This window comes from Pimephales promelas, chromosome 12 (genome assembly GCF_988280905.1).
Source record: "Pimephales promelas chromosome 12, fPimPro1.hap1.1, whole genome shotgun sequence".
NCBI classification, from domain to species: domain Eukaryota; kingdom Metazoa; phylum Chordata; class Actinopteri; order Cypriniformes; family Leuciscidae; genus Pimephales; species Pimephales promelas.
The window spans coordinates 21,433,282-21,448,738 of record NC_142780.1 but is presented as its reverse complement, the minus strand read 5'-3'; the positions used below and the strand labels follow the sequence as shown (position 1 = coordinate 21,448,738).

General features: G+C 38.5%; 1 protein-coding gene across 6 annotated transcripts in view; it reads left to right on the top strand.

Annotated features, from left to right (window-relative positions):
- arhgef1 (Rho guanine nucleotide exchange factor 1) overlaps nucleotides 1-15,457 on the top strand; it is a 48,787-nt gene that overhangs the window by 19,785 nt on the left and 13,545 nt on the right. For 2 of the 6 annotated variants that reach the window (XM_089117687.1, XM_039680234.2), the window contains 11 exons: nucleotides 514-556; nucleotides 678-783; nucleotides 953-1,093; nucleotides 6,056-6,085; nucleotides 7,224-7,341; nucleotides 7,454-7,505; nucleotides 7,817-7,849; nucleotides 9,372-9,548; nucleotides 11,102-11,243; nucleotides 13,207-13,218; nucleotides 14,236-14,391. In XM_089117687.1, coding sequence (XP_088973813.1) covers nucleotides 514-556; nucleotides 678-783; nucleotides 953-1,093; nucleotides 6,056-6,085; nucleotides 7,224-7,341; nucleotides 7,454-7,505; nucleotides 7,817-7,849; nucleotides 9,372-9,548; nucleotides 11,102-11,243; nucleotides 13,207-13,218; nucleotides 14,236-14,391 — 1,010 coding nt within the window. Of the gene's footprint in view, nucleotides 1-513; nucleotides 557-677; nucleotides 784-952; nucleotides 1,094-5,603; nucleotides 5,979-6,055; nucleotides 6,086-7,223; nucleotides 7,342-7,453; nucleotides 7,506-7,816; nucleotides 7,850-9,371; nucleotides 9,549-11,101; nucleotides 11,244-13,206; nucleotides 13,219-14,235; nucleotides 14,392-15,457 lie in introns of those variants that run through there. The other 4 variants (XM_039680237.2, XM_039680235.2, XM_039680238.2 and 1 more) reach the window with 4 other exon arrangements.

The window sequence follows — 15,457 nt, the reverse complement described above, 5'->3', positions numbered from 1 at the left end:
GCTCTTCTTTATTTAGATTTCATTTTTTTGTCTTTGTCCTTTCCCCACAGTCTGTCTCCATATCCCTTCTGCTTCTTTCCAATGTAACATTTTTCTCTGTGTGTTATTTGTCTTTTTTTGGCATGTTCTCCATTTCTGTCTCATCTTAGTGTTTGTCCTGCCCTAACTTCCCGTTAGGGTCATGGGTATGACCTCCCCTGATGAATGACTTGTTTTCTTTCTTTTTTTTTTTTTTTCCATGTTTGATTTTTTCTATTCGATATATAATCTCTTTGCACAATTCTTTGACATGAAGGCTGTTGACATGTGGAATCTGGTTATTTATGTTGTTGTGACCTCTGGTGGTGCTGTGCTGAATTACAGTCTACACTGGAGGACAAAACATCAACTTTAAGATTTATAATTAATATAACGCAATCTCTTACCCAACCAAGCCAATTTAACAGATCCTTACGGTTGGATTTGATTCGGAAATAACATATTTTATCTCTTTTCATTCATTCTATCTTCCAGATTCTCAAAGTATCAGTGCCAAATACCTTAGCATCTGAACTGGGTAAGGCCTTCACCAGAAAAAAATGAAAGTTCTTGTCTCACTTCACTTAACGTTGATATTGTTTTATTGCTGTAGTTTCATTAAATCCATTCGCCCCTCTGTCTCTCCCGTGTTCCTTCAGATCGCTTGCGTCCAGAAATTTGCAGCGAAGACCAACAAAGACGTATAGTTAATGAAGTGAAGTTCGCGCAGAGTCTAGAGTTACACCGGCAGCTGGAGGACTATAGGTGAGTCAGTGACCAGTGAGTGAATTTCAAAATAACGTGAACCTAGAGTACTTTGCATTCATAATGCACAGTATATTTACCTATAAGATAAAAATGTCGGGCTCTGATAACAAGTGTTCATCTATCCCTGGTGCTCCATTAGCTTACTTGTCTTTGTTTCCCTCATTAGGCAGAAGAGGATGATGGGAATGACTCCAAATGAGCATGAACTAAGTGACGTGGAATCCCATCGTCCCACCGACCGCATCCCAATGGAGATGAAGGAGAAGGCTGTAGCTGAATCCTTGTTGGAAAAGATGGTTGATGCCAAGTAAGAGCTGTCAATAATAATTATTTTATTTTATTCAACAGATGGTTTTATGGTTGTGCTTAAAATTGTGATCAGTGTAGAATTTTTGAGCCCTGTGCTCCATTGATTTTATCAAAATTGTTATACAATGAAACACAAACTCAGTTTCTTAGTCATGATCTATTCCATTAATTGTGCAGCCCTACTGGTATTTGTATTTATGCATCCCTAGTTTTGGTGGAATTAGTCCATATGTTATGGTCAGATTAAAGGGTGTCTGTTTTCTTGATCTTGTCTGAAACACAGAGCCAGACCTTTCCTTTTTGCTGCCCTCCGTAGTGCCTATCCTATAATCCAATCCTAATTTCTGCCTATAATCCCATAATCTTGTCTGCTGTGTGATTTTTGTGTTGCCCTGCCGAGTGAAACACCATCTACGCGGTGGGGAAGAGGATAATTTGCCACAAACAGTTCTCTCTCGATTCGCTTTGACCGAATACAGCTATTGTCAAATCTGCATTCACAGCGGATCAGAACCCCCGAGTCTCTGTCGATATTCACTCACCGGCTGCTAACTGATGCCTATTGAATGTGTCACACTGCACAGGATCTTCTTGCTGCTGGGCTGTTTGACCCCTTGCAGTGAATTCTATAATAGTCGTATCAGAATTCACTCCACTCACTGTTGTGCTTCAAATGCAGTTCAATTAACTCAGAGGGCCAGCTGACGTATCCATTGAAGTTTCATTCACGGCTCTAAAATAGTTTTTTGTTGTGGGTTAGAGCCTTTCTTCTTTGCTGTTGAATCACCTTTTGAAAATGTAAGGCAAAAAGTTAAAGGGATGCTCTCTTAAAATGAACGTGATTGCAATCAAAATGATTTTTTTTTGTCTTTTGTGGAACACAAAAGGAGATATTTAGAACAATGATCAGGCTGCTCTTTTCCAAAAAAGTGCTAAACAATAAGTGTAGTCTATGATTTGTGTGCTACATTCCTAGTCTTCATAAAGAGATTTACAGTATATCGGTACCATATTGCCAGTGTTGTGCCTGAGCGCGTTCATAGTTCATCGACTCGTTCAGATTTTGAGCGAACGTGAACTGAACATACTGCATTACTGCCTGATGAACGTTACTGTGAATGCGTTCATTCTGGTGTCTGTGAACGCACGCTCTCTCAGTTTGACTTCGTTTTTTGGGGTGCCAGATTTCTATAGAGCATTCCAGGTGGAAAAACGGCTAAAACGCATGTAAACAGGCCTTAATATGTAGCGAAAATAACACCTAATCTGGCAACACCAGCCACCAGTGTTGCACCGAAGCCGTCTTATGCAACATCAAAACAAAAAGTAGCTTTAGGTTGACAAAGCATCAAGGAGGCGCCATATCATATGACCAGAATGGGGAAAAATCGTACATTTCTGTGCAAACTTTGCCCGCCGATAAAATAATTGCTGTCTGTGGTTGCATATGGGCTGTGGCAATAATTAAGACAAAAAATTGCTCGCAGTAACATATGGAAAAAAAGAACTTTTTGTGATGTATGAACTGAACTAGTTCATTTTAAAATTTGTGAACTGGACACTGAACACAGAATACGCAAAAAAAGAGGTTGAGGCTTGGTTGAACAGCTGCCATGTCAAAGAGATGCTGTTTTTTCTACAACTCATTTGTTTGACCTTCCTGAGGCCCACGAACTTAGAGTGGTTTAAATGTATTTTTAACACTCTTCCTGAACATTGTAATCCCAACGTTTATATGTGTGCTATAAATTTTATTGAGAACAGCTTCCAGAACCATAATAATGCAGGCTACTCAAAAAATCTTCTCCTGAAATGGAGCAGTTCCCATTTATGATAGGACAATCTCTTGTTTGTGGATCACAACTTGTAAATATGTCTTATTACTTGTAGTTGCATTTTCTATTAACAGTTCCAATTAGCAAGTAAAACGTTTTATGTGGCTGCAACGATGTAAACAAAGGGCAAAGCTTTGCCTCTGCTTGACTGCTAGCCAACATTAGTGTTGATATAGTATACTGGAGCTTTTGTAAGGCTGTTCACCGCCCCTTAGTAAAATTAACCTTGGTTTTCTGGTATAATCAAGTAAATAAATCTCTTTGAATCTCACCCCAAATATTTCAAATGGTAATGTATGTAGTGTTGTTATTTTTATATTTATAGTTATGGACTACATTGTACGCATGGTCCATGGGGTAAACCTTTCATCAGAGGGACCTGTGTGGTTCTTTTACTGTACAGTGTGCAGTGAGTGCCAGATTTTCCCTGCTGGCTTTTATTGTGCAGAAATAATGATCTGTATTCAGATTGGCAGAGTGTGCAGCAGAAGCAAAAGGCTCAGCAGTCTCCTCCTGTCTCACTTCCTGCATGGGGTTCCTCACTACCCGTGGGGTATAATATATAATTCCTACAAACCCACGTTCATCCTTTAATGTGAATCTATTGCACTCATTGACCCTTTGTTCCCTGCCAATTGAAGCATCCAAGTTTCTTTGCTTGAAGGAACAGTTCACCTTAAACTGCGGTAGTGTATAAGATTTAATTAATAGTTTAGCTTTTTATTGTCTTGGAGTTAAAATCATTACACAAACCTCAGCATACAAAACGCTTCATTTAGTTTCACACAAGTCTGAAACTAAAGACTAGAGAGTTAGATAATGATTTAGTAACTGCTCCGTTAAAGGAGTAGTTCACTTTTTAAAAAGCTTTTGCTGATAATTTACTCACCCCCATGTCATCCAAGATGTCCATGTGATTCTTTCTTCAGTTGAAAAGAAATTAAGTTTTATGATGAAAACATTCCAGGATAATTTTCTCCATATAATGCACTTCAGTGGGAACCAAACTGTTCAAGGTCCAAAAGACCGTTTCAGTGCAAACTGAAAACTGTTCAAAGGGCTTTAAACGATTCCAGATGATGAATAAGGGTCTTATCAAGCGAAACGATAGTTTAAAATGACAAAGTTTAAATTTTATAAGCTCAAATGGTCTTTTCTTTGATGAGCATTCGTGACTCTCCTATTTGAACTCGTTTATCAAAATGAACAAATCTTTTTCCGAGTCAATTCGTTCATTTCGTTCGTTGAATGAACCAAAGTACACAAAAAAAGATTCGTTCATTTTGATAAACGAGTTTGAACAGAAGAGTCACGAACGCGCATCACAGAACAGAGCAAGGCGACCATTTGAGCTTATAAAACAAACTTTGCTGTTATTTTTTTTTAAATGACGATCGTTTTCTCTTGATTCATCGTCTGGAATCATTTAAAGCCCTTTGAACAGTTTGCACTGAAACTGTCTTTTGGATCTTGAACCGTTTGGTTCCCAATGAAGTCCATTATATGGAGAAAAATCCTGGAATGTTTTCATCAAAAACCTTAATTTCTTTTCGACTGAAGAAAGAAAGACATGGACATCTTGGATGACATGGGGGTGAGTAAATCATCAGCAAATTTTTTTAAAAGTGAACTACTCCTAAATTGAATCAAAGCGAACATTGCTGAATCTTTTTGGGTGACTCATTAAAATAACTTTTAGGAGTCACTTCTCATTTGTTCATGAATCCACACTAGTCGCTCTCCGAGTGCAGATAGACCGAAAGATTTATTTGCCTGGCATTATATTGCATATACTGTATTTTGCAGTCTTTGGTATCCTAAGGTTCAATTCAGACTCCAATCAACTCTGGTAAAAATAAAAATGATTTTACTGCTCTGCAATTGTGAATCCTGCAATGTGGAATGAATGCTCTGCCTAGTCACACCCTTTATTTCTACTAAAATATGCACCATTTTACTCTACATGTACTGTAACTGATTCTGCCCTAAAGAAAAGAAACTAGCAAACAGAGAGGAAGTGATAGAGAGATGATGGTGTCAGAAGTGCCACGCTGGCAGGAAGTCTCTACATTCTGGCACTCTGCCAGAGAGAAATATAGAAAGAGGGATGCAACAGGGGTCACGTTTGAGGCCGGCAGAGGGAGGAAAAGGGACAAAAGCCGGTTTGCAGTGAGACAGAGTATTTAATGTATACCAGATCCAACAGGGTAAAATGATGTTGTAAACTGGAACTGGAAAAAAATGCATGTAAAACAGTGTCTCTTACTCATTCAGTGGCATTATTAGAGACATAATGTGTCCTCAGAGACTTCACACAGCTTCTTTTAATGTCTAGTCTCAATATGGCCATTCAGTCTTCATATTCACTCACACAGTCGTCCTCTGTTCTCCCAAACACTGTCTGCTTCCTCTCGCACAGTTTTTTTTTAAATCCCTCATTCATTCTCCTCCGTCAGTGTAACAGTAATGACCTCACTAACAGATGCTCTTATTGGCTGCACTTTTTAATCTGAGAGGCGGATCAAGGTTTTTGATTGGCCAGACACTGGGGATTCCTTATCACACTCCTCCTCTTGTATTATCATAGGAAACTACAGGATCAGATTTCCATGTTCTTGCATGCTTGTTGCATCAGACAAAAACACAGTTAAATAGTAAGTTCCGTGGATGAGACACTAAGATTGCTTGTGGACAGTCTCAGTGCCTTAGGAGAGTGCCATCGTAGTGCTTAGACTTCTGGACAGCTAGTTTTGCAAGAGATTGTTTCACTGAACTTGATTTTTGCATAATTTTGTCCATCAAAATTTGCCTGGATCGCAAAATTTGATGCAGCACTATTTTTTTACATCTTTTTTTTAATTTTAGTTTTCTTTTTATTTCCCTTGCAAGTGACAGAATATGTTCATTAGTTTGATTTCTACAAACAATACAACATTTACTGTCATTTTGGGTCTGGGAAAGTGTGAACGCTTCAGATTCCACCGTCCTAAAACCGAAATAAAATCCAGTCGAGAACGAGGGAGAAAAAATGTTTCTTAACTTTAAACGGTGAGTCCTTTTGACCAGCGTTGTGCTGCATTTTTCCTTTGATATCCCTCTAATTATTTCTGTTTCGCTTTTTGCAGCCCTTCAATTGTTGCCGACAAGGACAAAGGGTGAGTTGTCTTTTTCTTCTTCTTTTTTTTTTCTGCTGTAGTCATTTGCATGTTCTTATATGGTTATTGCATTGACTGTTTTGTAGTTTTGATATTTTCTAACTATAACTATTATATAGTTACTTTTATGTGGTTTTAGAAGTATATAGTTAATTTTCTGTAGTTGTAATTCCTATTTTTTTCTAACTGAAAATTGTTTTAATTGGAATGTTTTCATGAAAATATCTGTAATTTCTAGTAGTTTAGTTAGTTTGGTTGGTTTGATTTTATAAAAGAAAAAAATGAAATTGGTGCATTTATTAAAAAACAAAAAAACACGGCTGAAGTTAGATATGGTGCATAGTGTGTCCTTAAAAGCAGCTGTTGGTGGCTACTTGCAGTTGTTAATTTGGACAATGGACATGCACATGTGCAGAATCTCCTCCTCCAGACTTCTGTCCCTCCCCTTTTCAGTGCTCCTTCCCCTCTCTTCTCTTTCTCCCCCTTCACTGGAGATTCTGCTGCTCTTTTAGAGTGAAGGAAATGGCTTGATGCCAATTGAGATCCCCCTGAGGTACTTGGACAATTTCATTGTGCGCTACGGGGGTTGCATTGATCACTGATCACATCATTTTAGCTGCACTTCGCCAATATATGGCAACAGTCAGAGGAAAATACTTCTGTCTACATACAGCAGCTTACTGTAACGGTGTGAGTCATTATTCATTTTGTATAGTGAACTCTGAATGCCAAATATACATAATCAAATAATCAATGGTCATAATCAATAAATGTAAATTCTAATGTTTTTTTGTATCAGTGCTTGCTTATTTATCCATATTAATTTTGTTTTAAAAACAGTTTCTGAATGTTATTTACATATAAAACACTTATTATGGTATTTAATGTAAACATTTTTACCGTTAGTTGCATGAGGCAAAAGTTAGAATGAAGGATAAACTGAAATTCACAGCATTTAAACGCAACTTCTGCTCACATATTTGATGGCTGCTGTTGTATCATTAAGAGTGAACGTCATATGCATTTATGCGTTACTTTACGGAGAGCTTAAGGCCTACTGACAACATTCTGCCTTTCAAACAAGTGGTGCAATGGAATAAAGTACGGAATTAATTCCAAACTTTTTTTTTTCCTTCAGTAACTCCATCTTTGGAGCAGTGGCCTTCTATATGAAGCACCTTGGCGTCAAGACAAGAGCACTTGACAACAAGAAGGCTAAGTCAGGATGGCGACCCTCCGTCCCCTCTGTGTTGAAGGTAAGATTACATACTCAATAGTTCATTAATATAATATAAATTCATATGTAACTGTATCGACTGTATTTGTATTTTCTTGTCTAATTGGATTGATTTTGTTTGTGTTGAACAGCCATGGGGAACCAGCAAACCCACCAAAAACCTCGCGAAATCTCCATTCTCCCGTATGTACTACATAGAATCCCTTCATTCCCCTTCCTTTGAACACACGCCCTACTTACATCACACTCTCATTGACCAAACCTGTATTATTTTACTGCGCACATCGATTTCCATTCTGCCATTTACACTAATTACCCATTTCATCTCAGACACCTGCTAAGATAATTCAAATCGATGTACACAAAAGCAAGACACTTCTGTAGTTTATAGTATGAGAAACATTCTGCATATATTCATTAAAATACCTGCAATATCAAAGATTAATGTACAAATTAAAGGAACTTGTTTGTGTTGCTATGTTTTCCTCTTGCAGATGATGGTAAGCAAACTAGATTGGACTTTGAAGGTATTATGGTCTGTTCTCTTTGTGTAGATCCTCTATTCTCGGATGGTACATTCCCTTGCTAATCAAATCTAATGCATGTTTGCATGTTCCACTTCAAACCCATGGGTTTGTCTGTAGTTTCCGTTTCTTTATCCATCCATGTAGCAAATCTGATATGGTTTTCTGGTTGAGATGACTTTGTTGTGATTGAAAAAAGTGTCCTTTAAAGTGGCCCTATTATGCTATTTTATTTTTGTTTTTGGAGGTCTTCAACAACAGGCATCAAAAGTAAAAAAACACTTTCTTATTCTTATAATATACATTGCGCATCACCACATTTTTCAAAGATTCTGAAACGTCTTCAGTCTCTCTAAATCCCTCCTTTCCGCAAGCCTAGTCTGCTCTGATTGGCCAGATGGCACAGTCTGTTGTGATTGGTCTACCGCTTACAGCGTGTGTCTGATACAAAACGCCAATTACCAAAACTGAATTTCAGCTATGTAGGCTTTCTAAAGGGCAGCAATGTTCACACTGTAAGGACAGTAAAGATGGAGTTGATTTTACTATATCTATCAACACGCGACTCACTAGTATTAACTAGTTAATCAATCATACTTACAGTTTGTGAGCAATTTGGTCCAAATAAAATGGGTACTGTGCCTGTCCCATCTTTAATGGATAAGCGTTTTGTAAATCCCATTTAGACCTCATTTAGAGATTTGAGAAGCAATCGTCGAAAGGTTATAGTGCTGTTGTGGTAATTTCAGCCACTGACTCTTTACAACTTCATCGTTTGGAAGTGTTTGCAAAGATAATGTGATTTTACAGAGCAGAAAACAGCATCTTCTCAATGTACACAACACGATCCAGCTACAGTGTTTTGAGGGCGGGTCAAAGTAGGTGTTGTTTTTGGGCAGCCAATGAAGTCCACAGGCGGGCATTATGCAGATGTGTCATGGCGTTACATATGCAGATCACGGAAGTGAGACTGGAATTTCTGTCGACTCGTTTAGGCAGTTCAGAGTCAATTCTTTCTTTTGGGAGACAATAGCTTTATTTATCGTGCACTTTCGACTTTACAGGCCGTTTATATTCGCAGAGAGCTGTATTACACACTGACTACATGAAAGGCAATATTTTAAAAAGCATAATAGGGGCACTTAAACGCTTAATTACAAATCTTTTCATGATCTTACCATTACAATATACTACTAAGGGTGACGTATTCATCAATAGATTATACTTTGCACTGTTTTCATGTGTGATGTTTGTCCGTGTTTGGTTTCGCCGTTTGGTTTCTTTCCTCCACTTTTTTTTTTTACATTTTTTTTTATTTTTGGGCTTGGTGGACCCTGGAAACCGCTTTTCTCAGTGAATGACTAACACTGTTGGATCAAATTCCAGATTGCCCCCTTCCCCTTCATCTAGTTTTCATGTTTTTTGTTCGAGCCACACAATGATCATGTCCATGTTTAATAATAGTTTATAATTGCTGATGATTAATTTGCTGCTCTCATTTCTCTCTCACTTTTTACTGGTCTAGTAAAGCCAATCAAACCAGCAGTCCCACCTCATCGACCGTCCATAAGTGATGGCAACACCACTCCAGGGCGAAAAGCTGGTATGGCAGGGTCCGGTAGCACCCACGGCCCAGAGATCAGTGAAGATTTGACCATCAGCGTCAGTGTGACTCCCAGCCCCGACTCTCAAAGCGACACGGGTGAGGATCAGAAAATATCTCATGCATGTTTTTGTTTTATGCACATCGGACATCTGGGAAATCAACAAACATGGTATGTTGGAGTCATCTGGGAATATAAAGGTATATGAAAACAGTTCATACAAATCTATGCTGCCACCATACTTATTGAGGGATGCACGGGTATTAAAAGTATGGCTGATACAGGCAAGCTGTTAAAGGTAGTCTAGGCAATTGCGGAGACGCTAGCAATTGAAAATTTAGCTTTGAAAGCATGACATCCCACCTTCCCTTCAGAGCATCTCCAAAGCCACGCCTCCTTCAAAACAGATGAACGCAACAGATTCTGCAAAGCGTCACGAGAGATGGTGTTAAATAACCTAACATTACAACAATAATGAACATAAACAACTTACAGAGCTTTTACTTTTACAACCTGACTGCTGCAGAGTAGAACGTTACAGGTTTCCATCTTGTAATAACGGTTACTACATGTCGTGAACGCAGCATGAGCTTTGCTGTTTTGGTTCAGAAGGAACTGTAAAAGTTGGCTGCTGTTCATTTGTAATACTCAGTGACTGCATACCACTCTGCATAGCCTTACGGATGGGTGTTCGGGTGTATGGAAATGCATATGTTGACAGACAGGTAGGATATTGTATTGATTGCATTCGGACCAAATGATTGGAAAATTGTTTTGGTCCTGAGACTTCCACAGAAGATATATCTACTTATTTTAATATTTAGACCACTTCTGTTATTGATTTCTATCATGATGTGAGTTTCAACCTGTTTAACAAAAAGTGTTTCTAAAACAAATCGCCCACCCTACCTTTAGTTTTCATATTCTGTACTATTTTGTCTAAATAAAAAAAACCTAAAAACCTTTTTCCTACACCCCATGACACTTTGCACGTTTATGAGATTAGCTTCTGTTAAACCGTAAACAATCAAGGAAAGTTTCTCTCTATGAACACAATAATACACATTTTCAAAAACTAGGTACAATAAAGTGATATTATTCTACTCACCCTTCAACCATTGAACATTAAAAGGACATTACTACAAATTACTACAACAAACCACGAATAATCCCAAAATAATTTGCCCAGCTATATTACAGACATGTTAAATATCAAAAATAGGATACATTGGAATAACCGATAATTGGTAACTGATTATTTCTACTAATATTATTTCAAATGTTTTCTGGCATTTTGATTGATAACAAATATTGTATTTAACTGCTTTAGAAACATTTCAGTAAACACTGCTAATAGGGATTACAAGTAAAAAAGAAAGACAATTACACTTTAAAGCTTGTGTAAAAACAAGCGTGGAAAGAGATGTGAGGATTTGGGGACAAAAACGAGATTCTTAGTGAATCATTCATAGGATGTATATTACAAATGAAATAGGAAGAACAGACCACAAATTACAGCAGAATACAAAGGAAACAAGCTGGAGGAACAACTATCAAACATGTCACAAATGTTAATAGTTTTAGTTAACGATAAGTTAAAGTAAAACGATAAGTTAAACGATAAGTTAAAGTTGTCTCTTTCCTTGTATAGGTGTCATTAACAATCGGTCAGACCCCAAACCAGTCTCGGAGGGGGGGGATGCATCTCCTGTCAGTATTGGTGGGGGTCCCACCATCTGTGAACCTCTCTCTATCATTGACATCCCTCCAGAGGACAGTCAGGAAAGTAGCAGGTAAGAAAGCTGGAAGAAGAATGAGGAGAGTATATAGACAACACCACATAAAAAATGCTAAACTCACAATGAAATAACTAAACAAACTGTTAGCATACTTTTATAACTGTGCAGAAGTAGTTACAGTTTTACCTTGTACTATATAATTAAGGGAGAGTGGTAAAACTCCCTGTCTGCTTTGTCCTGGGGAGCGTGCTGTGTCCCTTGTGTGCTACTGCTCCTGCTGCTGCCCGCCATATACGCTACCCTCCTTGTGGACGGCAAAGACCAAGATGATCCCTTACTGCACATATAGCACCTTTTTCCCTTTCCCCAACTATCCTAACACCTTTTTTCCTACTCCTCTTTTTTCTCTGCATTTTGTTGCCTCCTTTTTTTGTTTCTTGTTGTCTGTTTCTTCCTTGTCCCACATGGTGTACTGCTATGCAAGTTATTTTTGTGAGCGTCCCGCAGTCTTCCTTCGCAGCCATCCAACGCTGTGTCCCGCAATGTCGCGCAAAGGCACAAAGCTATCAAAATAAGCAGATTGTGAGATTTGGGCAAATATTAAGACCACTCAACTATTTGGAGAGTTATGTTTTTGGTTCTGTAGTTAGAAGGTTGTTATTTGGCAGAAGCTGTCATCCGAAGTGACTTTTGGTGCACGTTTGACCGGGAAAACCAGGAGAAACCTGGTGTTATGCGGTATGGTACAATGGCGATAGTTAACTTGAGGGATTTGAACCTTCAGATGTCATCAGATTTTTAATTTAAACTTAAAGGATTAGTTCACTTTTGAAAAAACTTTTGCTGATAATTTACTCACCCCCATGTCATCCAAGATGTCCAGGTCTTTCTTTCCTCAGTCGAAAAGAAATTAAGGTTTTTGATGAAAACATTCCAGGATTTTTCTCCTTATAATGGACTTTCATGGGAACCAGGTCCAACCGAGGTCCAAACGACAGTTATAACAGTTACAGATGCAGCTTCAAATGTCTTTAAACGACACCAGACGGTGAATAAGGGTCTTATCATGCGAAACGATCGGTTATTTCAAAGCTTATTTTAAAAATGTAACTTTTCTAAGGACAAATGCTAGCCTTTCTCCATTCTGTGAGGCTTGTTTGCAACGTCACGTAATACATAATTACGTTCAAAAGGTCACGGGCGACGTAGCCAGAAGTACAGAGTCAGAGTGTTTACAAGTTGAACGCATAGGTTGAACGTGAAAACTAACTCAAACGCCGTTTACAAAAAAGGAATTAAAAGGTAAAACAACGATGTCGGACGATTTTGATTCTGTACTTCCGGCTACGTCGCCCGTGACCTTTTGAACGTAATTACTCATTACGTGACGTTGCAAACGCGCCTCACAATATATTACAAGGCTAGCATTTGTCCTTAGAAAAGTTACATTTTTGGAATAAGCTTTGAAATAACCGATCGTTTCGCATGATAAGACCCTTATTCATCGTTTGGTGTCGTTTAAAGACATTTGAAGCTGCATCTGAAACTGTTATTAACTGTCATTTGGACCTCGGTTGGACCTGGTTCCCATTGAAGTCCATTATAAGGAGAAAAATCCTGGAATGTTTTCATCAAAAACCTTAATTTCTTTTCGACTGAGGAAAGAAAGACATGGACATCTTGGATGACATGGGGGTGAGTAAATTATCAGCAAAAGTTTTTTCAAAAGTGAACTAATCCTTTAACATAAAGCATCTGCTATACTTATTGTTTTTAGTATATGGCATAAAACTAGCATAACTGAATTAGCTGTGCATTTTTGTTTTGCTCGTGCAACTGTCCTTCATGTGGAAGCATTGTTTGTTGTCTGTTGTTGTCTCGCTTTGTTGTTGGCCGTCAGATTCGATTTTCTTCAAGGTTAGTTGGTTTATAGTCGGAAGTTTTGGTTTGGTGTATGTTGAAAAACGGTTTGTTGTCAGTTGTGCTGTTAACTGTTCGTTGTCCTGTGTTTTTACAGAAGGAAGACAAGGTGGGTCTGCGCGAATGTCTCTGGGATTTTCTGCCAGCCTCAAGCTGCTACTGATCCACACATGCTCTTACCAAACACAGATCACATTACGTGTTATAATTTATAGCATAGAAATTTTGGAAAGTTAGTGGTATGTTTTTTTTTTAATGCTTAGATTCACTTATATACTCACACAGACACTCACTGCATGGCTAAGTATGGTTCTTCTCTGGTTTTGGGGCTGTAGGGATTCAGGGCAGAAGTATCTGCTTTTTTGGAATGCTTTGCACAATTGGAACGCAATTACTTGCCAATAGTGTTTTAGGTGTTCAAATGCATTGTGATGTTGTTTAGGAAACGTTTAGAAAGAAATGGAGTTGTTTTTCTAATGTGGATTCTAGAAGGGTTTAGACTGTTTGGGCTGAATGAATCTCCTTGATGAAGTAGTTTAATAACATGTAATATAGTGTAGTGGTTTTAACATAAGTTGTCTTCACATTTCACTCTCTGTTTCTTACTTAATCATTTATTCATTTTCTGCTTCTATCATCTGTTCATGTTATCTGTGGTGTCTTACCTCACTGACATCTGTCTGTCCCTTCCACTTTTGTGTTGTTTGTTTTCCAAACATTTCTTTGACTTCATTACTCATTCCATTTCCACTCTTCAACCCTTCCCTTTCCTATCCCCCCCCCCCCTTCTTCCTTTTCTTGTCTTTTCCTTCCTCCTTGTTCATTCATGTTCCCTTACATCTTACTTTTCCCTTTCCCTTTCTTTTCTTTCTCTTCCTTTTCTTTCTTTGACTTCCTCTTCCTCTTTTCTTTTTGTTTCTATTTTTACTTCTTTCCTCTACCATTTATTTTCCTTTCCTTTTATATATCTTTCTTTTTCCTTTTCTTTCATTTCCGTTTTCCTTGCTTATCGTTTCCTACCCTTCTTTTTCCTTTTGCTTCTCTACCTTTTTCCTTTTTTTCTTTCCCTTTCCTTTCCTTCCTTTTTCTCTTCTCTTCAACCTCCCACCCTCTCTTGGGTGTTCAGGAATGTGCGGCGCAGCGAGAGTCTATGTGTGGAGCGGCGTCACTCTCGCCGTGGTGGCTCTACCCGGGCCAAGCAGTCTCGCTCCCGTAGCGACGTGGACCTGCAGTCAACTTCCACTTCCCATCCCCTCTCACCCTCCCCACAGCATTCAGTCCCGTAAGGCAAAGACTAATTGTCACGCACACTCATATACACACCATCCACAGGAGTCCGCAGCACAAAAGGCTTCTCAGTAACTCATACTGAGTTCAGAGATTTTGATCATCACTACCTTAAATGGATAGTTCACCCAAAAATGAAAATTCTGTCATTATTTTACTCGCTCTCATGTCAAAACAAATGAAGATCTTTTTAACACTAGAAGTGCCAGAATTCCAAAACTACTAGAACGGCCACAAACGGTCATTTTGACCGTTAGATTAAAAACAGTGTTGATGAATAATTTTCGTAATTATTTTCGTCAACCACATTTATTCAAAGATGAAAACGAGACGATAACTAAATAAAAACTAGGTTTGAATGACAAAAACTATGACGAAAATGTTATATAGTGACGATTTGCGAAGCGGTCAATAGGCTAATAATAATAATAGGACTAGCAGAACTAGTGAACAGCCCATGCAGCAAAACAAACAGCGCAGGACAGGGCAGCGGAGCTCACCAGGATGATCCGACATGAATGGAACATCTGGATCCGCCGTGTCTGATGATAGCAGCCGTTTCTTTTTCCTTCATGTGGACTCTGACTCTGAATCACTCTCTGACGAGGAGGAAATGTTAACTTGCACCCAGGAAACGTCGCTGTCACTTCCACCCCCGATTGTTCCCCGCATCCGAATCATCACTCGTCAAGTTCTGAAGCATCTCCAGGGCCATGGTTCGAGTCATGTTCCTCCTCATTCGCTCATTCATTTTAGACATTTTAGCCTTGCAATATATATAAATATATATAGGCTAAATAGCCTATAGATAACGTAAGTATTATAGTGTAGTCCGGTTTTATTTGCTTATTTTTGATCAACAACTAATGTAGAAATTATTATATAGCAAACACTGCTACAGAGGTGACCGGGCGGACCTTTCTGTCGACAGTTGAGAGAGAACATGATCAACCGCGGGATATTTAACGAAAAAATACAGCAAAATTCAGTGCGGTCAATATGACCGTCTATGGCCGAAATAGGTAAATATGTTCATTTTTTTTGTTTTGCCTTACGTTTAC